The 24999-nt window shown below is 44.1% G+C and overlaps 1 protein-coding gene across 1 annotated transcript in view; it reads right to left on the reverse strand.

Moving 5' to 3' along the window:
* The window catches only part of LOC132833499 (regulating synaptic membrane exocytosis protein 1-like), a 786224-nt gene that overhangs the window by 389157 nt on the left and 372068 nt on the right, over positions 1-24999 (reverse strand). The window contains exon 4 of the mRNA XM_060851848.1: positions 22574-22902. Within this exon, the coding sequence (XP_060707831.1) occupies positions 22574-22902 (329 nt within the window). The remainder of the gene's footprint in view (positions 1-22573; positions 22903-24999) is intronic.

Genomic DNA, 24999 nt, shown 5'->3' on the forward strand with positions numbered 1-24999 from the left:
CCACCAATCTTTGTGTCATCTGCAAATTTGCTGATCATACCAACAGTGCCCTCTTCTAGATCATTTATGTATATTACAAACAACAGTGGCCCCAATACTGACCCCTGTGGAACACCACTGGTCACCTTTCTCCATTTCGAGAAACTCCCTTCAACTACTACTCTCTGTCTCCTGTTGCTCAACCAGTTCTTTATCCACCTAGCTAGAACATCCTGCACACCTTGTGACTTCACTTTCTCCATTAGTCTACAATGGGGAACCTTATCAAACGCCTTACTAAAATCCATGTATATGACATCAACAGCCCTTCCTTAATCTATCAACTTGGTCACTTCCTCAAAGAATTCTATTACGTTGGTAAGGCACAATCTCCCTCGCACAAAACCATGATGCTTATCACTGATAAGCTCATTCTTTTCTAAGTACCCTCTCCAGCAACTTCCCCATCACTGACATAAGGCTCAGTGGTCTGTAGTAACCCAGAATATCCCTACTACCCTTCTTGAACAGGGGGACAACGTGTGCAACCTTGCAGTCCTTCGGCACCTCACCTGTGTTTAAGGATGCCACAAAGATTCCATTTTGCCAGAGCGATGAGGAGGGAAGAAGGTAAAGCGAGGGCTGCCAGGAAGGGTGAGTTTTCCTGCATTAAAAGGGACTTACCTCATGAGTCAGGCCTCCATTTGTCGAGAGATGTGAGGGAGGAGGGAAGGACTTTAAAATAGTGATGGAAAAGGATAGACCAGATCTAAAAGTTGAAGTTCTAAATTGGAGAAAGGCCAATTTTGACGGTATTAGGCAAGAACTTTCAAAAGCTGATTGGAGGCAGATGTTCGCAGATAAAGGGATGGCTGGAAAATGGGAAGACTTCAGAAATGAGATAACAAGAATCCAGAGAAAGTATATTCCTGTCAGGGTGAAAGGGAAGGCTGATAACTATAGGGAATGCTGGATGACTAAAGAAATTGAGGGTTTGGTTAAGAAAAAGAAGGAAGCATATGTCAGGTACAGACAGGATAAATCGAGTGAATCCTTAGAAGAGTATAAAGAAAGTAGGAGTATACTGAAAAGGGAAATCAGGAGGGTAAAACGGGGACATGAGATAGCTTTGGCAAATAGAATTAAGGAGAATCCAAAGGGGTTTTACAAATATATTAAGGAAAAAAGGGTAACGAGGGAGAGAATAGGACCCCTCAAAGATCAACAAGGCGGCCTTTGTGTAGAGCCACAGAAAATGGGGGAGATACTAAATGAATATTTTGCATCAGTATTTACTGTGGAAAAGGATATGGAAGATATAGACTGTAGGGAAATAGATGGTGACATCTTGCAAAATGTCCAGATTACAGCGGAGGAAGTGCTGGATGGCTTAAAACAGTTGGTGGACAAATCCCCGGGACTTGATCAGGTGTACCCTAAAACTCTGTGGGAAGCTACAGAAGTGATTACTGGGTCTCTTGCTGAGATATTTGTATCATCGATAGTCACAGGCGAGGTGCCTGAAGACTGGAGGTTGGCAAACGAGGTACCACTGTTTAAGAAGGGTGGTAAGGACAAGCCAGGGGACTATAGACCAGTGAGCCTGACCTCGGTGGTGGGCAAGTTGTTGGAGGGAATCCTGAGGGACAGGATGTACATGTATTTGGGAAGGCAAGGACTGATTCGGGATAGTCAACATGGCTTTGTGCGTGGGAAATCATGTCTCACAAACTTGATTGAGTTTTTTGATGAAGTAACAAAGAAGATTGATGAGGGCAGAGCAGTAGATGTGATCTATATGGACTTCAGTAAGGTGTTCAACAAGGTTCTCCATGGGAGACTGATTAGCAAGGTTAGATCTCATGGAATACAGGGAGAACTAGCCATTTGGATACAGAACTGGCTCAAAGGTAGAAGACAGAGGGTGGTGGTGGAGGGTTGTTTTTCAGACTGGAGGCCTGTGACCAGTGGAGTGCCACAAGGATCGGTGCTGGGCCCTCTACTTTTTGTCATTTACATAAATGATTTGGATACGAGCATAAGAGGTACAGTTAGTAAGTTTGCAGATAACACCAAAATTGGAGGTGTATTGGATAGCAAAGAGGGTTACCTCAGATTACAACAGGATCTTGACCAGATGGGCCAATGGGCTGAGAAGTGGCAGATGGAGTTTAATTCAGATAAATGCGAGGTGCTGCATTTTGCGAAAGCAAATCTTAGTAGGGCTTATACACTTAATGGTAAGGTCCTAGCACTTCCTCCTCTGTAATCTGGACATTTTGCAAGATGTCACCATCTATTTCCCTACAGTCTATATCCTTTTCCACAGTAAAGAGAGCTTGGAGTGCAGGTTCATAGCTCCTTGAAAGTGGAGTCGCAGGTAGATAGGATAGTGAAGAAGGCGTTTGGTATGCTTTCCTTTATTGGTCAGAGTATTGAGTGCAGGAGTTGGGAGGTCATGTTGCGGTTGTACAGGACATTGGTTAGGCCACTGTTGGAATATTGCATGCAATTCTGGTCTCCCTCCTATCGGGAAGATGTTGTGAAACTTGAAAGGGTCCAGAAAAGATTTACAAGGATGTTGCCAGGGTTGTGTGTGTAACCCATGCTACCTCACTTGACGAGTCCTCAAACATCCTTTCTGCAACTGTAATACTGTCCTTGACCAACAATGCCACACATCCCCCTCTTTTACCATCTTGTCTGTTCTTACTGAAACATCTAAAGCTTAAAAATGTGTTGCTGGAAAAGCGTAGCAGGTCAGGCAGCATCAAAGGAATAGGAGAGGTCACCCTGTTGGGAGTTTTCTATAGGTCTCCGAACAATTCCAGAGATATAGAGGAAAGGATAGCAAAGATGATTCTCAATAGGAATGAGAGAGACGGGGTGGTTGTCATGGGGGACTTCAACTTTCCAAATATTGACTGGGAACACTATACTACGAGTACTTTAGATGGGTCAGCTTTTGTCCAGAGTGTGCAGGAGGGCTTCTGACACAGTATGTAGACAGGTCAACAAGGGGCGAAGCCATATTACTGGGTAATGAGCACGGCCAGGTGTTAGACTTGGAAGTAGGTGAGCACGTTGGTGATAGCGATCACAATTCTGTTACGTTTACTTTATTGATAGAAAGGAATAGGTGTATACCACTGGGCAAGAGTTACAGCTGGGGAAAGGCAATTACGATGTGAATAGGCAAGATTTAGGAAGCATAGGATGGGGAAGGAAACTGCAAGGGATAGGCACATTAGAAATGTGGAGCTTATTCAAGGAAAAGCTACTGTGTGTTCTGGTTAAGTATGTACCTGTCAGGCAGGGAGGAAGCTGTAGAGCGCGAGAGCTGTGGTTTATGAAGAAAGTGGAAAAGGACAACCAATTCCCATTCCTAGACATGATGGTACAGAGAACACTGAAAGGAGAATTCACCACAAAGGTATACAGGAAAGCCACACACACAGACCAAGCCCTGAACTACGAAAGCAACCACCCCAACACACCCAAAAGAAGTTGCATCAAGACACTGTTCAAAAGGGCCACAACACACTGCAGCACACCAGAACTGCAAAAAGAGGAAAAGGACAACCAATTCCCATTCCTAGACATGATGGTACAGAGAACACTGAAAGGAGAATTCACCACAAAGGTATACAGGAAAGCCACACACACAGACCAAGCCCTGAACTACGAAAGCAACCACCCCAACACACCCAAAAGAAGTTGCATCAAGACACTGTTCAAAAGGGCCACAACACACTGCAGCACACCAGAACTGCAAAAAGAGGAAGAAGAACACCTCTACAATGTATTCGTCAAAAACGGATACCCCCGCAATTTCATCAACAGATGCCTAAGGGAAAGACAACGGAATGAGGACATGCCGCAACCCAAAGAGCTAGCCACACCACCATACATCAAGAACATTTCTGAACTGACAGCCAGACTACTACGTCCACTAGGACTCATAACAGCATACAAACCAACAGCCACTCTCAGACAACAACGCACCAGGACAAAGGACCCCATACCCAGCATGAGGAAAACCTGCACAAGGACTGCACAAAACACTACATAGGACAAACAGGAAGACAGCTAACGATCCGTACCCATGAACACCAACTAGCCATGAAACGACATGACCAGCTATCCTTAGTAGCCACACACATGGATGACAAGCAACATGAGTTCGACTGGGACAACACTACTATTATAGGACAAGCCAAACAGAGAACAGCCAGGGAATTCCTAGAGGCATGGCACTCATCCACAGATTCTATCAACAAACACATCGACCTGGACCCAATATAGCGGCCACTGCAGCGGACAGCTGGAACTGACAACCAGAAGCGGCAGAGACAAACCTCTATAAATGCCGGAGGAAACATCACAGAAGTGCTTCACAGGAGGATCCCAAACACTGAGGATGTCACCTAGACAGGGGACGAAACATCTGCAACACAAATTCCCAGCTCGGCAAACAGAACCACAATAACGAGCACCCGAGCTACAAATCTTCTCACAAAGGAAGTGGAGTCTCTGGTCAAGAAGATGAGATGTGAAGGCTCAGTTAAGGCACTTGAGGGTTACAAGGTAGCCAGGAAAAATCTAAAGAGAGAGCTCAGAAGAGCCAGGAGGAGACATGAGAAGTTGTTGGTGGATCGGATCAGGATAAACCCTAAGACTTTCTATAGGTATTTAAGGAATAAAAGAATGATGAGAGTAAGATTAGGGCCAGTCCAGGATAGTAGTGGGAAGTTGTGTGTGGAGTCAGAGGAGATAGGGGAAATACTAAATGCATATTTTTCAACAGTATTCACTCTAGAAAACGACAATGTTGTCGAGGAGATTGCTGAGATACTGCCTACTAGACTAGGTGTGATTGAGGTTCACAAGGAAGAGGTATTAGAAGTCCTGCAGAGTGTGAAAATAGATAAGTCCCCTGGGCCGGATGGGATTTATCCTAGGATCCTCTGGGAAGCCAGGGAGGAGATTGCCGAGCCTTCGGCATTGATCTTTAAATCGTCATTGTCTACAGGAATAGTGCCAGAAGACTGAAGGATAGCAAATGTGGTTCCCCTATTCAAGAAAAGGAGTAGAGACAATCCTGGTAATTATAGACCAGTGAGCCTTACTTCAGTTGTTGGTAAAGTGTTGGAAAAGGTTTTAAGAGATAGGATTTAGAATCATCTATAATCATCTAATTTGATTAGGGATAGTCAGCACAGTTTTGTGGAGGGTAGGTCGTGCCTCACAAACCTTTGAGTTCTTTGAGAAGGTGACCAAATAGGTAGATGAGAGTAAACCAGTTGATGTGGTGTATATGGATTTCATCAAGGCGTTCGACAAGGTTCCCCAGAGTAGGGTATTGTACAAAATGCGGGGGAATGGGATTGTGGGAGATATAGCAGTTTGGATCAGTAATTGGCTTGCTGAAAGGAGACAGGGTGGTGGTTGATAGGAAATGTTCATTCTGGAGTCCAGTTAAGAGTGGTGTACCGCAAGGGTCGGTGCTGGGTCCACTGCTGTTTGTCGTTTTAATAAACGACCTGGATGAGGGCGTAGAAGGGTGGGTTAGTAAATTTGCAGATGACACTAAGGTCGGTGGAGTTGTGGATAGTGGCGAAGGATGTTGTAGGTTACAGAGAGACATAAATAAGCTGCAGAGCTGGGCTGAGAGGTGGCAAATGGAGCTTAATGCAGACAAGTGTGAGGTGATTCACTTTGGTCGGAGTAACCGGAATGCAAAGTACTGGGCTAATGGTGATATTCTTGGTACTGTAGATGAGCATAGAGCTCTCGGTGTCCAGGTACACAGATCCTTGAAAGTTGCCACCCAGGTTGACAGGGTTGTTAAGAAGGTTTTAGCTTTTATTAATAGAGGGATCGAGTTCTAGAACCATGAGATTATGCTACAGCTGTACAAAACTCTGGTGCAGCTGCACTTGGGGTATTGTGTACAGCTGTGGTCACCGCATTATAAGAAGGATGTGGAAGCTTTGGAAAGGGTACAGAGGAGATTTACTGGAATGTTGCCTGGTATGGAGGGAAGGTCTTACGAGGAAAGGCAGAGGGACTTAAGGCTGTTTTCGTTGAGAGAAGGTTGTCGAGAGGTGACGTAATAGAGACATATAAGATAATCAGGGGGTTAGATAAGGTGGACAGGGAGAGCCTTTTTCCAAGAATGATGACGGTGAGCACAAGAGGCATAACTTTAAATTGAGGGGTGATAGACATAGGACAGATGTCAGAGGTAGTTTCTTTACTCAGAGTAGTGAGGGTATGGAATGCTTTGCCTGCAACAGTAGTAGATTCGCCAACTTTAAGTGCATTTAAATCGTCATTGGACAAGCATATAGATGTACATGGAATAGTGTAGGTTAGATTAGCTTCAGATTGGTATGACAGATCGGCGCAACATTGAGGGCCGAAGGGCCTGTACTGCGCTGTTACGTTCTATGTTCAAAAGGTAACTGTCAGGGCCCCAGCTATTTCCTCTCTCGCCTCCCTCAGCAACCTGTGAGAGATCCCATCCGGTCCTGGGGATTTGTCCACCTTAATAACCTCTAGCATACCCAACACATCTTCCCTACTTATGTCAACATGATCCAGACTAATCAAACTTCTATCTCTAATCTTTGTGGGCGGCACGGTGGCACAGTGGTTCGCACTGCTGTCTCACAGCGGCTGAGACCCGGGTTCAATTCCTGATTCAGGCGACTGACTGTGTGGAGTTTGCATGTTCTCCCCGTGTCTGCGTGGGTTTCCTCCGGGTGCTCCGGTTTCCTCCCACAGTCACAAAGATGTGCGGGTCAGGTGAATTGGCCATGCTAAATTGCCCGTAGTGTTAGGTAAGGGGTAAATGTAGGGGTTTGGGTGGGTTGCGCTTCGGCGGGTCGGTGTGGACTTGTTGGGCCGAAGGGCCTGTTTCCACACTGTAAGTAATCTAATCTAAAATCTAATCAAGATTCATCATGTTCCTCTCCTCAGTGAACACTGATGCAAAGTAATAATTCTGAATCTCACCCACTCTCTCAGGTTCAGCAAACAGCCTTCCTTCATTATCTTTTAGTGGACCAATCCTTTCTCTAGTTCTCTAGCTTGCTTTTTATGAAAGAATAAAATGTTTTCAGGATTTTCCTTAATTCTGCTTGCTAAAGCTATTTCATGACCCCTTTTAGCCCACCTGATTCCTTGTTTAAGACTTGTCCTACTTTTCCGATATTCCTCCAGGGCCTGTTCTGTTCTTAGCTGCCTAGACCTTCTGTAAGCTTCCCTTTTCCGCTTGGCTAGTCGTAAAATTTCTCCTGTCATCCACAGTTCACGAATCCTGCCCTTCCTATCTTTTGCCTTCAACAGGACATGCCTATCCTGCACTACTGTTAACCTATCTATGAAAGCTTCCCACATCTCAAATGTGGATTTCCCTTCAAATAGCTGTGTCCAATCGACATTTCCCAGCTCCTGTCTAATTTTGATATAATTGGCCTTGGCCCAGTGTAGTACTCTTCCCTTAGGACCACTTCTTTATCTATGACTATTCTGAAAAACTTACAGAATTGTGGTCAATGTTCCTAACAAAATCCCCCACTGCAACTTCTACCACTTGTCCTGGCTCGTTCCCCAGTACCAGGTCCAATATGGCCCCTTTCCTCGTCAGACTTTTGACAAACTGCTCTATAAAACTCTCCTGGACGCTTCATACAAATTCTACCCCATCCAGACCTCTGACATTAAGTGTATCCCAGTCAATGTTGGGAAAATTAAAATCTCCCATCACCTCTACCCTATTGCCTCTACATCTATTCATAATCTGTTTACCTATTCGTTCTTCTACCTCACACTCACTGTTGAGAGGTCTGTAATACAGCCCCAAAAATGTAGCTGCACCCTTCTTATTTCTCAGCTCCACCCATGATAAACAGTAATTTATTTATGCATGATGTAGATATAGGAAAGGCTGTTCCAATTTAGTAATATTCTGAGAGACCTAACCCGCTAATATTGGCACAGGTTCGAGAACAGACTGAACGATTGCTCAAAGACAACACCGAAGTGAGTTGCAGTGACAGGAGCTCACCCATAGTAATGGTGCCAAAAGCAGGTGGTACACAATGATCATGTGTAGAATATTGCAAAGTCAATGGTGTTACTAAGTCTGATTCATATCCTATTCCATGTTTGGCAGATTGGAGCAAGCAACTAATATTTCTAAGTTGGACTTACTCAGAGGATATGGGCAGGCATCTTTATCCAAAAGAGAAAAGACAATTTCAGCTTTTGTAACACCAAATGGTCTATAACAAATTAACACCAGGCCATTTGATATGAAAATTGCACCAGCCACATTTCAAAGGCTAAGCTTTTAAATCATTTCTGGATTGCCCAATTGTCTGGTCGACATCAATGACCTAGGGATTTTTGGTCACACATGGAAGGAATATTTGAAGCTTTTATTAGAATTTAAAGTCTGGTTGAAGATTTGTAGCTCGGGTGTCCGTTGTTGTGGTTCTGTTCGCCGGGCTGGAAGTTTTTGCTGCAAACGTTTCGTTCCCTGGCTAGGGAACATCATCAGTGCTATTGGAGCCTCCTGTGAAGCGCTGCTTTGATGTTTCTTCCGGTATTTATAGTGGTTTGTTCTTGCCGCTTCCGGGTGTCAGTTTCAGCTGTAGTAGTTTGTATGTGGGGTCCAGGTCGATGTGTCTGTTAATGGAGTTTGTGGATGAATGCCATGCCTCTAGGAATTCCCTGGCTGTTCTCTGTCTGGCTTGTCCTATGATGGTAGTGTTTTCCCAGTCAAATTCATGTTCCTGGTTGTCTGAGTGTATGGCTACTAGGGATAGCTGGTCGTGTCGTTTTGTGGCTAGCTGATGTTCATGGATGCGGATTGTTAGCTGTCTTCCTGTTTGTCCAATATAGTGTTTTGTGCAGTCCTTGCATGGTATTTTGTAAACTACGTTAGTTTGGCTCGTGCTGGCTATTGGGTCCTTTGTTCTAGTGAGTTGTTGTCTGAGTGTGGAAGTTGGCTTGTGTGCTGTTATGAGTCCTAAGGGTCAAAACACACCGAATCATCAACGCCACACTCACAGGAATACGATTCACGAGAGAAGAGGAAAAGGATAGCCAACTCCCATTCCTAGACGTGTTAGTAGAGAGAACACCCAACGGAGAATTCACCACAAGGGTACACAGGAAACCAACACACACAGACCAAGTCCTAAACTATGAAAGTAACCACCCCAACACACACAAACGAAGCTGCATCAGGACACTATTCAAAAGAGCCACAACACACTGCAGTACACCAGAACTGCGAAAAGAGGAAGAGGAACACCTATACAAGGTATTCGCCAAAAACGGATACCCACGCAACTTTACCACCAGCTGCCTAAGAGATAGACCACGGAACGAGGACATGCCACAACCAAAAGGACTAGCCACACTACCATACGTCAGGAGCGTCTCAGAACTGACAGCCAGACTACTGCGACCCTTAGGACTCATAACAGCACACAAGCCATTCATCCACAAACTCCATTAACAGACACATAGACCTGGAACCCATATACAAACCACTACAGCTGAAACTGACACCCGGAAACGGCAAGAAGATCCATCAACAGACACATCGACCTGGACCCCACATACAAACTACTACAGCTGAAACTGACACCCGGAAGCGGCAAGAACAAACCACTATAAATACCGGAAGAAACATCAAAGCAGCGCTTCACAGGAGGCTCCAATAGCACTGATGATGTTCCCTAGCCAGGGAACGAAACGTTTGCAGCAAAAACTTTTATTAGAATTATTCGATTGGGGCAGGCAGGCTTAGTGATTAAACCTGGCTAAAAGTGAATTCACCAAAGCCCAAGTTACATTCCTTGGCCATGTTACTGGACATGGACAGATTGCTCCACGGACTGTGAAAACAAAAAGTTATTGGGGATTTTCCCATACCATCAACAAAGAGAGCACTACTATGATTCCTGGGATTGAACGGGTTTTATCGAAAGTTTGTACTGAATTTTGGCAGTGTGCTTGCCCCACTGACTTACTTATTGTGGCAAGACAACAAAACATAATTTCCAATACATTGTCACAACTTGGGTGAAGAAAGTTGAAGGCATTCGGTGGCAGGAGCAAATGGACTGAAATAGGACGTAGGAGTGCATGTTTGAATGCATTGAGTCAGTGTAATATATTGTGTTGCACTAATCACAACACAATATATCATCATGCTTTTCTTTTAATTAAGGACAGGGACAAAGTCTGTACTGTAGGATGCCAGAAGACTCAAGAATTAGAGGTGAGAGTTCAGGAAGTAATGTTGAAATGATAAAGTCTTTGAATTTCAAAGTTGCAGGTAGTAGATTGAAAATGGGATAAGGGTTTTAAAATTGTAGCCATTTTTGTGTTTTGAGTTTTTTAATGGGTGAGGTGTGACAATTCTATCTCTTTATTTTGCTCTTGGTTTTTTTTTTGGAAGAAAGTTTGGAAAGGTAGAGGTACCGAAGTGTCCACGTTTAAGAGGCCTTTGGGTTTTTTTTTTCAAAACAGTTTACCAATGGGAGAGGAGTGGCCAATTCTCCCAGTTTAGGGTGCAATTATCATAGATGTACTGGTGATAGCACACCCATTTAGTGCCCTCAATTCTCTTTTCTTAGTGTTCCTAATGTTTGCCCATAATGTTTGTCTTCTGCTGTGATTTTCTTCCCTTCTGGCTTTCCATCTCATCAATGTCAATATTTGTGGTCATTCTTTTAATCATTGTGCTTCTGCTCACAGAAAACATGGCTCGCTCTGTGGTCTGACCTCCACACCATCTGCTCTGAAGCAACTTCTCAAAATGTCACCTTGTCTCTCTTCTCTCCCCACCCCAAATCCCATTTTCAATCTACTACCTGCAACTTTGAAATTCAAAGACTTTATCATTTCAACATTACTTCCTGAACTCTCACCTCTAATTCTTGAGTCTTCTGGCATCCTACAGTACAGACTTTGTCCCTGTCCTTAATTAAAAGAAAAGCATGATCTATTCTGTATTAACTCAATTTACAATACATAAAGCAAAAATATATAATATTTGAAACTTGATGCTCATTGTTTTTGCACTGAATACAGAGAAAGCTAGTTGAGCAATAAGAACCCAAGAATGACTTGTTTTCAATAAACCTAATAAACATTTTACGAATACTTTGGTGTGATCAAAGGTTCAAGTGAATACATTTACGCATGTAGAAATTGTTGAGTATGATTATCATACACAGTATAATTCTTCCCCACCTAATGTACTCAGAACATTGTCCGAGTCAAAACAAATGCCAGAATGCAAAAATAACAATTTTTCTCCAGTTTTCCTGTATGATCATATGCAAAACATTTCAAAAGTATTTTCAAAGTAGGGATAATATACTTCACATTATTAGTTGTATGAAAATAAATAAGATATACTGTACATGCTCGTGTTTAGGTCGAATTTTTAAGTTGTTTTTTAAAGCAGAAATTTGGGGGTTAACTTCTTCTAATAATATAGGTACAAGTTTTAAGGGGCTGACATCCATGCTGCAATTTGAAATACTATATTATTAGAAAAAGTTGATTTGATCACACAACTAATCCCGGATAAAGAAGAAAAACACAATGAATTATGGTGAAGATAATTATTGGTTAAAAGCAAGAGACCAGTATGCAAATTTAACATATCAAAGATTCATTGAAATCCTGCATATCACTTTGCTCAATATCGTCATGACCTGGTATAATGGCATACTTAAAATGAAACATTTATTAAATTCTGAATGTGTAAGCGTATGAACTTTCCCGCCAAATTCTTCAGTTTTCCTCACATTTACTCTCATGTTATAAACCTCAGCAACATTAACAAATTTGTCAAAGAATTAAAGATATACCAGTATGTAGCTAACATATCTCACTTTTATTCAGATACAATGGCACTATTAAAATGATTAACTTTTAATGATATTAACTTTTGGATGTATAGTGAAAAAAGTGCGATAAGTACCGATAGACTCAGTACCGGTCTGAATGAATGAATGTATCAAAATGTGCTGCAGTAAAGCAAATGTGGTAAGTAGAGTTATGAATGAATGAATAGAAATGTGATACAGTAAGCAAAGAGTGTTGTGTAGAATTACCGGTCTGAATGAATGGATGCAATTTAATGTGATATGATAGCGTTGACTTATACACAAGATATATGGAAAATACAAGATTTTTTGGCCAAAAATAAGGGGTTTACTTATACATGAGATCAACCTATACATAAGTATATACAGTAGATAGATCCTAAAAGTGGTAGTGGACTTTTAAGATAGCTATGAATAAGGTTAAGACTAGACTTTGTGGCATGGTACTAAATTGGGGGAGGGGAAATTATGTCAGCATTGGGTAGGAGCTAGTGAGTGTTAATTGAGAGGAGTTGTTATCAGGCAAGTCCAGATTTGACATATGGGAATTCTTTAAAGATCTGCTGATGACAGTTCAGGACTGCATGATCCAGTAGGGAGGAACGACAAGAATGGCAAAATTAGGAACCCTTTGAAAATGATGGAGGTTTCTAATTTAGAAAAAAGGGAACAAGAAAAATATGTAAAGTTTAGGAAGCGAAAATCGGAAGGGCCCACAAGGAATATAAAGAAAGCAGGAAAGAATTCAAGCAAGGAATTAGGATAGGAAGAAGGAGCCATGAAATGTCCTTGGCAGGGAGGGTTAAAGAAATCCTAAGGCGTTTTATATATATATATCATTAAAACAAGGAGATAATTAGGGGGAAGGTTGGACCATTCAAGGATAAAGAAGGGAATTTGTGCTTGGGACAAAGGATGTGGGTGAGAACCTGAGTATTTTGTGTCAGTATTCATCCAGGAGAAGGATATGGAGGATAGTGAGATTTGTGTGGAGCATGCTAGGGCATTTCAAGATCAAGAAAGAAATAGTGTTGGGTCTGTTGAAGAGCATTAAGGTGGATAAGTCCTCAGGGTCCGAAAGGATCTTCCCCAGGTTACTGAGAGAGGCAAGAAAGGGGAATGCTGGGGCCTTGACCAAGGTCTTTGCACTCTTGCTAGCCACAGGAGAGGTCCCAGGGGACTGGCTAATGTTGTTCCTCTGTTCAAGAAGAGAAAAAAGGATAATTCAGGAAACTGTAGACTGGAAAATCTCACATCTGTCATTGGGAAGCTACTGGAGAGAATTCTTAGGGATGGGATTTACATGCATTTGGAAAAGCACGGTTTACTTAGGGATAGTCAACATGACTTTGTGCAGGACAGGTCAGGTCTTGCTAATATGATTGAATTTTTTGAGGCGGTGATAAAAGGCAATTGTTGAGGGTAAAGTCAGGTATTCCAAGAAATGTTGTGTACTTACATTTTATGAAAGCTTTCATGGTAGGCTCATCCAGAACATGGAATCCATGATGACTTGGCCGCATGGATTCAGAATTGGCTTACCCATTTGAAAGCAGAGGAGAGTAGTGGAAGGATGCTTTTCTGCTTGGAAGTCCATGATTAGTGGTGCTCTGCAGGGATCCAAACTGGGACCTCTGGTGTATGTGATATATATAAATGACTTGGATGAAAATATAGTTGGGTGGGTAGTAAGTTTGCAGATGATACAAAGATTAGTGGAGTTGTAGGTGGTGTAGAAGGTTGTCAAAGGACTGGTGGGATATAGATCAATTGCAGATATGGGCTGAGAAATAGCAGATGGAATTTAACCTGGGAAAGTGTGAGGTGCTGCACTTTGGAAGATTAAATGTTAAGGAAAAGTATACAGTCAATGGACCCTGAACAGGACTGATCTTGGGGTTCAAGTCCATAGTTCCCTGAAAGTCGCCACTCAAGTAAATAGGAAAAGTAAAGGTGGTGTGTGGCATGCTTGCTTTTATTGGTTGGGGAATGGAGTACAAGAGTCAGGATGCCATGTTGCAGCTTTATAAGATTTTGGTTAGACCACACTCAGAGTTTTGCATTCAATTTTGGTCACCATATTAAAGGAATGATATGGAGGCTTTGGAGAGGGTGCAGCAGATTTAGCAGGATGCTGGCTAGATTAGAGGGTATGAACTACAAGGAGAGGATAGAAAAACATGTTGTTTTCTCTGGAGTGGCAGAGGCTGAGGAGAGACTTGATAGAAGTCTACAAAATTATGAGATGCATAGGTAAGGTTGACAGTCAGAATCTTTTTCCAGGAGTTGAAATGTCTAAAACGAGGGGGGAATGCACGTTAAGCTGCCAGGAAGCAAGTTCAAAGGAGATGTGAGGCAAGTTTTATACACAAAGAGTGGTAGGAGTTTGGAATGTGATGGGGGAGGCAGATATGATCACGGCTTTGAAGGCAATTTCAGATAAGCATGTGATTATTCCAGGAATGGAGGGGCATGGACCAAAGACAGTCAGAAGGGATTGGTTTAATTTGGCAACCTGTCTGGCACAAAATTATGGGCCAAAGGGCCCGTTCCTCTGCTGTAGAGTTCTATGTTCTAGTTCTAGATTATTAATGCAGAAACTCAGCTAATTTTCTGGGGAACTGGGTCTGACTCCCATGACAGATGATGGAATTTGAATGAATGAAAAGAAGAGAGTCTGGAATTCAAGATCTCAAAAAAATGAAAATGGGCAGATCAGTTGGCATCAACCTCGGTATTGGAAAAAGAACTTGCAAAGTCTTCCTTACTAAATCTGGGGGTTTGTGGCAAAACTGGGAGACCTGTTTCACAGACTAGTCAAGTAACAGTGTCATACTCTCAGAATCACACCTCACAGACAAGGTCCCAGATACCACCATCACTATCTCTGGATATGTCCTGTTTCACAAGCAGGATATACCCAGCACAGAGGATTATGTGTGACTGGCTGCAGCTTCTCACAGACCATGTGGTTCAGTTGAAGCACCAGGTGGACACATTGAGGAACATACAGGGGCAGAGAATGCGATAGACATGAGTTATGGGTGAGTGGTCACACTGCAGGTTCAGTCAGGTAGACGGGTGATCGCCAGCAGAGGCACCAGTCTCCTGTGGCTATTCCCCTCTTTAATAAGAATACCAGGTTGGATACTGATACAACAGCAACCAGGCTTGTGCCACTACAATTGGTACTGCTACACAGCAAGGTTGAGCCAAGTCCAAGTGAGCGATATTTTTTTTAAGATTCCCTACAGTGTGGAAACAGACCCTTCAGCCAACCAAGTCCACACTGACCCTCTGAAGAGCAACACACCCAGACCCATTCCCTATATTTACCCATGACTAATGCACCCAACACTATGGGAAATTTAGCATGGCCAATTCACCTGGTCTACACAGCTTTGGATTGTGGGAGGAAACCGGAGCACCCAGAGGAAACTCACGCACATATTGAGTTTAATTCTGGTGGCCAAATTACAGGAAGGATGTTGAGATTTTTGAGAGGATGCAGAAGAGGTTTAACAAAGTGCTGCAAGGATTAGGGGATATGAACTATCAGGCGAGGCTATAAAAACAGGTTTTTTTTCCCTCTGGAGTGGTGAAGGCTAAAAATCTATCAAATTGTGAGCTAGGATTGACAATCAGAACCTTTTTCCCAGAGTTGAAATGTCTAATACTAGTGGGCATGCATTTAAGGTGAGAAGGGAAAAGTTCAGAGATGCGAAGGGCAGGTTTTGTTTTACACAGAGAAGGGTAGGAATCTATAACGTGTTGCCCAGGGTGGTAGAGGAGACATATATGATGGGGTGACGGGGACATTTAGACAAGTATATGAATATGCAAGCAATTGCGGAGCAAACATCAGAATCTCCCCCAATGTCAGCAAAAGTGAAGAACTGATCATTGACTTCAGAAAAAAAAATTGATAAGGACGGCACAGTAGCTCAGTGGTTAGCACTCCTGCCTCACAGCATCAGGGACCCGGGTTCAATTCCTGCCTCGGGTGACGATCTATGTGGAATTTGCACATTCTCTGTGTATCTGCTTAGTCTCATAATCCAAAGATGTGCAGGTCAAATGAATTGGCCATGCTAAATTGCCCATAGTGTTAGGTGTGTCAGTCAGGGGTAAATATAGGATAGGAGAATGGGTCTGGGTGGGTTACTCTTCGGAGAGTCGGTGTGGACTTGTTGGGCTGAAGGGCCTGTTTCCATACTGTAAGGAATCTAATCTGGACACACCTCTACCTTTTGAGAAGATATGTAGCTCAGGTTGAGGTTCTGGATGTAGGCCTGCTCATTGAGCTGGAAGGTTCATTTTCAGACATTTCATTACCATATCATGGTAAGATCCTCAGTGAGCCTCCGGATGAAGCACTGCTGATGATTCCTGCTTTCTCAGCTGATTTCTCAGCAACAAACCAAAACAAGCAGACAAAACCATCCAAAAACCCTAGCCACTCTCCCCTACATCAAAGGCACCTCGGAAATGACTGCCAGACTACTCAGACCCCTTGACATCATTGTAGCCCACAAACACATCAACACACTAAAACAGTAGCTAATGAACTTGTAACAAACACTACCTTGGACCTTATAACAGACATTAAGCAAAACTACTGCAAATGTGTTGCTGGTCAAAGCACAGCAGGTTAGGCAGCATCTCAGGAATAGAGAATTCGACGTTTCGAGCATAAGCCCTTCATCAGGAATAAGAGAGAGAGAGCCAAGCCGGCTGAGATAAAAGGTAGGGAGGAGGGACTAGGGGGAGGGGCGATGGAGGTGGGATAGGTGGAAGGAGGTCAAGGTGAGGGTGATAGGCCGGAGTGGGGTGGGGGCGGAGAGGTCAGGAAGAGGATTGCAGGTTAGGAGGGCGGTGCTGAGTTGAGGGAACCGACTGAGACAAGGTGGGGGGAGGGGAAATGAGGAAGCTGGAGAAATCTGAATTCATACCTTGTGGTTGGAGGGTTCCCAGGCGGAAGATGAGGCGCTCCTCCTCCAGCCGTCGTGTAGTTGTGTTCTGCCGGTGGAGGAGTCCAAGGACCTGCATGTCCTCGGTGGAGTGGGAGGGGGAGTTAAAGTGTTGAGGAAGGAGATGTGGCTGTGGTAACGGGTCTGTTTGAGAACGTGGCTGAAGAGCTTCTGTGCAGAGGAGATGACCTGGGGGGTGCAGTGAGGGAGGGACTCACTGAAATCCTTGTAGAGGGAGGAAGAGAGCTTCTTCAAGGAAGGCATCCTTGTAAGAGGATTCGCAGTAGGTTAAAATCTTCGAGTAAGAAATGAGGTCTGCAGATGCTGGAGATCACAGCTGCAAATGTGTTGCTGGTCAAAGCACAGCAGGTTAGGCAGCATCTCAGGAATAGAGAATTCGACGTTTCGAGCATATGCTCGAAACGTCGAATTCTCTATTCCTGAGATGCTGCCTAACCTGCTGTGCTTTGACCAGCAACACATTTGCAGCTGTGATCTCCAGCATCTGCAGACCTCATTTTTTACTCGAAGATTTTAACCTACTGCGAATCCTCTTACAAGGATGCCTTCCTTGAAGAAGCTCTCTTCCTCCCTCTACAAGGATTTCAGTGAGTCCCTCCCTCACTGCACCCCCCAGGTCATCTCCTCTGCACAGAAGCTCTTCAGCCACGTTCTCAAACAGACCCGTTACCACAGCCACATCTCCTTCCTCAACACTTTAACTCCCCCTCCCACTCCACCGAGGACATGCAGGTCCTTGGACTCCTCCACCGGCAGAACACAACTACACGACGGCTGGAGGAGGAGCGCCTCATCTTCCGCCTGGGAACCCTCCAACCACAAGGTATGAATTCAGATTTCTCCAGCTTCCTCATTTCCCCTCCCCCCACCTTGTCTCAGTCGGTTCCCTCAACTCAGCACCGCCCTCCTAACCTGCAATCCTCTTCCTGACCTCTCCGCCCCCACCCCACTCCGGCCTATCACCCTCACCTTGACCTCCTTCCACCTATCCCACCTCCATCGCCCCTCCCCCTAGTCCCTCCTCCCTACCTTTTATCTCAGCCGGCTTGGCTCTCTCTCTCTTATTCCTGATGAAGGGCTTATGCTCGAAACGTCGAATTCTCTATTCCTGAGATGCTGCCTAACCTGCTGTGCTTTGACCAGCAACACATTTGCAGCTGTGATCTCCAGCATCTGCAGACCTCATTTTTTACTCGAAGATTTTAACCTACTGCGAATCCTCTTACAAGGATGCCTTCCTTGAAGAAGCTCTCTTCCTCCCTCTACAAGGATTTCAGTGAGTCCCTCCCTCACTGCACCCCCCAGGTCATCTCCTCTGCACAGAAGCTCTTCAGCCACGTTCTCAAACAGACCCGTTACCACAGCCACATCTCCTTCCTCAACACTTTAACTCCCCCTCCCACTCCACCGAGGACATGCAGGTCCTTGGACTCCTCCACCGGCAGAACACAACTACACGACGGCTGGAGGAGGAGCGCCTCATCTTCCGCCTGGGAACCCTCCAACCACAAGGTATGAATTCAGATTTCTCCAGCTTCCTCATTTCCCCTCCCCCCACCTTGTCTCAGTCGGTTCCCTCAACTCAGCACCGCCCTCCTAACCTGCAATCCTCTTCCTGACCTCTCCGCCCCCACCCCACTCCGGCCTATCACCCTCACCTTGACCTCCTTCCACCTATCCCACCTCCATCGCCCCTCCCCCTAGTCCCTCCTCCCTACCTTTTATCTCAGCCGGCTTGGCTCTCTCTCTCTTATTCCTGATGAAGGGCTTATGCTCGAAACGTCGAATTCTCTATTCCTGAGATGCTGCCTAACCTGCTGTGCTTTGACCAGCAACACATTTGCAGCTGTGATCTCCAGCATCTGCAGACCTCATTTTTTACTCGAAGATTTTAACCTACTGCGAATCCTCTTACAAGGATGCCTTCCTTGAAGAAGCTCTCTTCCTCCCTCTACAAGGATTTCAGTGAGTCCCTCCCTCACTGCACCCCCCAGGTCATCTCCTCTGCACAGAAGCTCTTCAGCCACGTTCTCAAACAGACCCGTTACCACAGCCACATCTCCTTCCTCAACACTTTAACTCCCCCTCCCACTCCACCGAGGACATGCAGGTCCTTGGACTCCTCCACCGGCAGAACACAACTACACGACGGCTGGAGGAGGAGCGCCTCATCTTCCGCCTGGGAACCCTCCAACCACAAGGTATGAATTCAGATTTCTCCAGCTTCCTCATTTCCCCTCCCCCCACCTTGTCTCAGTCGGTTCCCTCAACTCAGCACCGCCCTACTAACCTGCAATCCTCTTCCTGACCTCTCCGCCCCCACCCCACTCCGGCCTATCACCCTCACCTTGACCTCCTTCCACCTATCCCACCTCCATCGCCCCTCCCCCTAGTCCCTCCTCCCTACCTTTTATCTCAGCCGGCTTGGCTCTCTCTCTCTTATTCCTGATGAAGGGCTTATGCTCGAAACGTCGAATTCTCTATTCCTGAGATGCTGCCTAACCTGCTGTGCTTTGACCAGCAACACATTTGCAGCTGTGATCTCCAGCATCTGCAGACCTCATTTTTTACTCGAAGATTTTAACCTACTGCGAATCCTCTTACAAGGATGCCTTCCTTGAAGAAGCTCTCTTCCTCCCTCTACAAGGATTTCAGTGAGTCCCTCCCTCACTGCACCCCCCAGGTCATCTCCTCTGCACAGAAGCTCTTCAGCCACGTTCTCAAACAGACCCGTTACCACAGCCACATCTCCTTCCTCAACACTTTAACTCCCCCTCCCACTCCACCGAGGACATGCAGGTCCTTGGACTCCTCCACCGGCAGAACACAACTACACGACGGCTGGAGGAGGAGCGCCTCATCTTCCGCCTGGGAACCCTCCAACCACAAGGTATGAATTCAGATTTCTCCAGCTTCCTCATTTCCCCTCCCCCCACCTTGTCTCAGTCGGTTCCCTCAACTCAGCACCGCCCTCCTAACCTGCAATCCTCTTCCTGACCTCTCCGCCCCCACCCCACTCCGGCCTATCACCCTCACCTTGACCTCCTTCCACCTATCCCACCTCCATCGCCCCTCCCCCTAGTCCCTCCTCCCTACCTTTTATCTCAGCCGGCTTGGCTCTCTCTCTCTTATTCCTGATGAAGGGCTTATGCTCGAAACGTCGAATTCTCTATTCCTGAGATGCTGCCTAACCTGCTGTGCTTTGACCAGCAACACATTTGCAGCTGTGATCTCCAGCATCTGCAGACCTCATTTTTTACATTAAGCAAAACTAAACTTATTTACAAAATAGTAAGTTTTGAGAATATTTGTGGCTCAGGTTAAGATTTGCTCACTGAGCTGAAAGGTTCATTTCCAGACGTTTTGTTACCCCACTAGGTAACATCATCAGTGGGCCTCAGGCAATGCTGAAAATTCCTCCTTTCATTTGGGCTTCTTTGGGTCCGTGATGAGATTTCCTGTGGTGGTTATTTCCTGTGAAATCGCTTCCGGTTCCTTTTCTCAGGGGGTGTTTTTTTGATAGAGTTACAGCTGGAATGCCATGCTTCAAGAATTTTCATATGTGCCTTTGCTTGCCTTGTCCTAGGATGGATGTGTTGTCCCAGTCAAAGGAGTATCCTTCCTCATCTGTACAAGAATTCCTAGAAGCATAGCATTCTAACTGGAACTCTATCAACAAACACATCGAGTTAGACCCCATCTACTACCCCCTGAGAAAAGGAACAGGAAGTGACTTCACCACAGGACATAACATCACCAACCCAAAGAAACCCAAACATATAAATAGAAAGCAGGAATTTTCAGCATTGCTTCATCTGAGGCCCACTGAGTAGGGTAATGAAATGTCTGGAAATGAACCTTGCAGCTCAGCGAGCAAGCCTACATCCAAAATCATTTACAAAATACTGTGCAAGAACTGTAACAAACACTACCTTGGACAAACAGGTAGAAAATTAGCCACCAGGATACATAAACATCAACTAGCCACAAAACGACATGACCCTCTTTCACTAGTATCCTAACATACAGACAAGAAAGGATACCACTTCAACTGGGACAACATACCCATCCTATGGCAAGCAAAACATAGACATGCACAAGAATTCCTAGAAGCATGGCATTCCAACCAGACGTCTATCAACAAACACATTGCTTTGGATCCCATTTACCACCCCTGAGAAAAAGAATCTTCATAGGAAATGATATCACCACAGGAAATGGTACCACCAACCCAAAGAAACTCAAACATATAAATAGAAAGCAGGAATCATCAGCAGTGCTTCGTCCGGAGGGTTACTGAAGATGTTACCTAGTATGGTGTTGAAAATGTCTGAGAATGAACCTTCCAGCTCAATGAGCAAACCTACATCCAACACCCCTATCTACATCAATGAAGCAGAGATGGAGAGGGTTGAGAGCATCAAGATCCTAGGAGTGATGATAACCATCAATCTGTCTTGGATCTCCAACGTAGAAGTGACAGTCAAGAAGGCACAACAATGCCTCTTCATCCTGAGAAGCTTAAGAAATTTGGCATGTCCATAAGAACCCTCATCAACTTTCAGAGATGCACCACAGGAAGCATTCTATCTGGGTGCATAAACAGCTTGATATGGCAACTGCTCTGCCCAGGACCATAAAAAAACTACAGAAAGTTGCCTACATAGCCCAGACCATTACGCAAGTTAACCTCCTATCTATGGACTCCACTTATATTTCTCATTGCCGTGGAAAGGCTGCCACCATCACGAAAGGCCACTCCCATTCCAGTAATACCGAAGATACAGAAGCTTGAATACGAGTTCCAACAGCTTATTCCCTGCTGTTATTAGACTGCTGAATGGACCTTTCTAATTTCAATACTAATGTTGATCTTGCTTTTGTGTACCTCTTGTTCAGTCGTAACCATATATGCTTTGCTCTGTCTAAATACCCTATGATCTTTATGTCCTTGTATGTTATGATCTGCCTGCACTCCTGAAAAACTAAACTTTTCACTATACTTTGATGTGACAAATCAATCAAATGGAGGGATATGGACCAAGAGTAGGCAGAAGGAATTTTTTAAAATCTGGCATCCTGTTTGGTACAACATTGTAGGCCAAGGGCCCATCCCTGTGCCGTACAGTTCCATGTTCTATGCAGCAAATGGTAAAGGAACCACAAGTGGGAAAAATATGCTTAACAATCTGCCAGCAGCAGATGCATCTGTCCACGACAGTATCTGTAAGATAAGCTAATCACTGCCCAGTCTTTTTGATTCCTAAGTGATTTGGGTGGTTGGATAGCTCAGTCAGTTGAACAATGACACCGAGTGCCACCTACAGAGTAAGCTCAAATCCTGTACCGGCAAGAAAATTAGGGAGACCCACCTTCTGTTCCTCAAACCTTGCCTTGGCATGATGACTCTTATCGTAAAGCCGTCATTCTTAACATTCTCAGACTGTGGTAACTTTCCCCTCTCATCAAATCTCATGCACAACTTGGCAATTGTAAGGTCAGGAGATTTGACAACAATGAAAGGCCACATGGAAGGTCAGAAAGTAGAAATCAAAATCACATCTCAAGGATTAAGCAATTAATATAGAGGAACATGCCATTTTAAAACAGCTCATCAGTTACACTGATTTATATCATTCAGCACAAAAATGATTTGGGTTTCAGGGTGACTTTGATTACCTGTCTCTTGGGGGTTCACTTCTCGATCTTGCTGAAGGCTGTTTCTGTTCAAAACCCATTTCTTGTCGAGTAAGCTCAGAGACCCTAGACTTGTCAGGAGGCATAACCTCCTGTGTTGCTCCTGCTGAACTTAAAGGAGTCTGGGATCGTGAACGTTCTTGCAGTCTTGCCTTTTTTTCTTTTGGTGCGCCTGAACCTATCCCTGTAGCTGTGTCACTCAGGGTTCCATCCTGATTGACGGGCTGTTGTGTTCCACTTCCAAAGAACCATGCTCCAGATTTTGTAAGAATTTCCTGCTGTTTACGGCATAAATTGCAAACCCACATTACCTGGTTAAAGACAAGAAAAATAATTAATTTACCTGACCTCAAATCCTGCCATTCAAAGTCTGCATGCTGTTCGATTTGCATAATGGATCTTAACTCTAAATCTGAACACTAGAGTCCATTCCCGTTTCCATTAGCCATTCTTACTTTAAAGATACATATTTTTAAAAACTACAGAAGTTCTGATGAAAGGTCACTTGGCCCAAAATGCTAACTCTGATTTCTCTCCACAGGTGCTGCTAGACCTGCTGAGCTTTCCAGCTATTTCGATTTTTGTTTCTGATTTAACACAGATACAATTCTTTCGGTTTTTGATTACAAAAGAGCTACTGGCTCGATGTGAAATCTGAATAAATAGCTGAACATATTCATCTGCACTGCGTTTGTTGGGCTCCATTGCAAACTCAATTAAGGATCAGCAGTTTATCTAACACTCTGACCTAGGGAGTAGGGAAACAAAGTTTAATTGCTTTCAAACAAGATTTGTCACAAAGCGCATACATCTGAATATCACATGAGGACAGGACTGTATTCATCTATTATACACGATTCATTTGTATAGTTCAGTAACACTGCCTGTGCAGAAGCACAAAGATCTGGTGCTTGGTAAAACACCAGATACCTACAAACACAGAAAAGGAACATTCTCAACAAGGGCAAGAAAATGGTAAACCACATGAAGCATGCTGGCTCAGTGGTTAGCACTGCTGCCTCATAGCACCAGGATCCCAGGTTTGATTCCAACCTCAGGCGTGTCTGCGTGGGTTTCCTCCGGGTGCTCCAGTTTCCTCCCACACTCCAAAGATGTACAGGTTAGGTGAATTGGCCATGCTAAATTGCCTATAGAGTTAGGTGCATTAGTCAGAGGAAAAAGGGGTTTGGGTGGGTTACTCTTCAGAGGGTCAGCATGGGCTTGTTGGGCTGAAGGACTTGTTTCAACACTGTCGGGAATCTAAGCAGAGAACAACAACTTAGTAATTTAGGATTTTATTCTCTGTTCTGAGGTTTGGGCAATATGACCCTTTTGCCAAAAAGAAACACATCTCTCAAATATATTTTACTGATGATTATACGGCTGTTGACTTGACTAATTCAGATTTCCTGAAAACTGAAAACAATCCAGTACAAGTCAATGTTCAACTGATTAGAATTCAGTAACATCCTCCAATGTGTACTGTGATTAATGTATTTGGTTGTGTGATTTCACTAAGATTAGCGCTGAGTTTGCCTGTTACTTATCTACCTCACTCTATCAGTTAGTAACATGTCACACAGTATTGCTTGCACAACATAAAATAAACTCTACACAGTACATAACTCATAACAAATCATCAGTGATTTAAATTAGTCTCCCAAGTCTTGTGATAGCAAATTGATATATTCGGTGTAGGAAATCTTACACTTTTTAATGAATATTGTGTCAAAATATTTTAAAGCTCAGCAATTAGTTTTTGACATTTACAGACTGTTGGAATGTAATAAACACAGCAACCAAATTATACATAGCAGGTTCCTGCAAATGTGATGATGAGCAGATGATCATGTTGTTGACTGGGTCATAAACACTGACTGGGATACTGGAGGCAACTTCCATGCTCTCTATCAATATAAAGTTAAAAATCACACAACACCAGGTTATAGTCCAACAGCTTTATTTGAAACCACAACCTTTCAGATCCCTGCTTCTTCCTCAGATAGCTAGTGAATGAAGAAGGGGCAGGGCTCCAAAAGCGTGCGGTTTCAAACAAACCTGATGCACTATAACAAAGTGTTGTGTGATTTTGACTTTGTCCACCTCAATCCAACACCAGCAACTCCAAATCATATCTGTCAAGGTAACATCAGGGCTCATTTGGGAAGCAAAGCACCCTTGTTTAATGACACATTTGAAACATAGAACCTTTGACAGTATAACTCTTTTTCAGTACAACATTAAACTGTCAACCTTGACATTTGTATTCAGAGTAGGACTTAAATCCATAACTGTATGACTTTAAGATAACAGTAAAACAAATTGGGTCAGAAATGATCAAAAGAAAACATGGGTGGCACGGTGGCACAGTGGTTAGCACTGCTGCCTCACGGCGCCAGAGACCTGGG

Source organism: Hemiscyllium ocellatum, chromosome 3 (genome assembly GCF_020745735.1).
Source record: "Hemiscyllium ocellatum isolate sHemOce1 chromosome 3, sHemOce1.pat.X.cur, whole genome shotgun sequence".
Lineage (NCBI taxonomy): Eukaryota > Metazoa > Chordata > Chondrichthyes > Orectolobiformes > Hemiscylliidae > Hemiscyllium > Hemiscyllium ocellatum.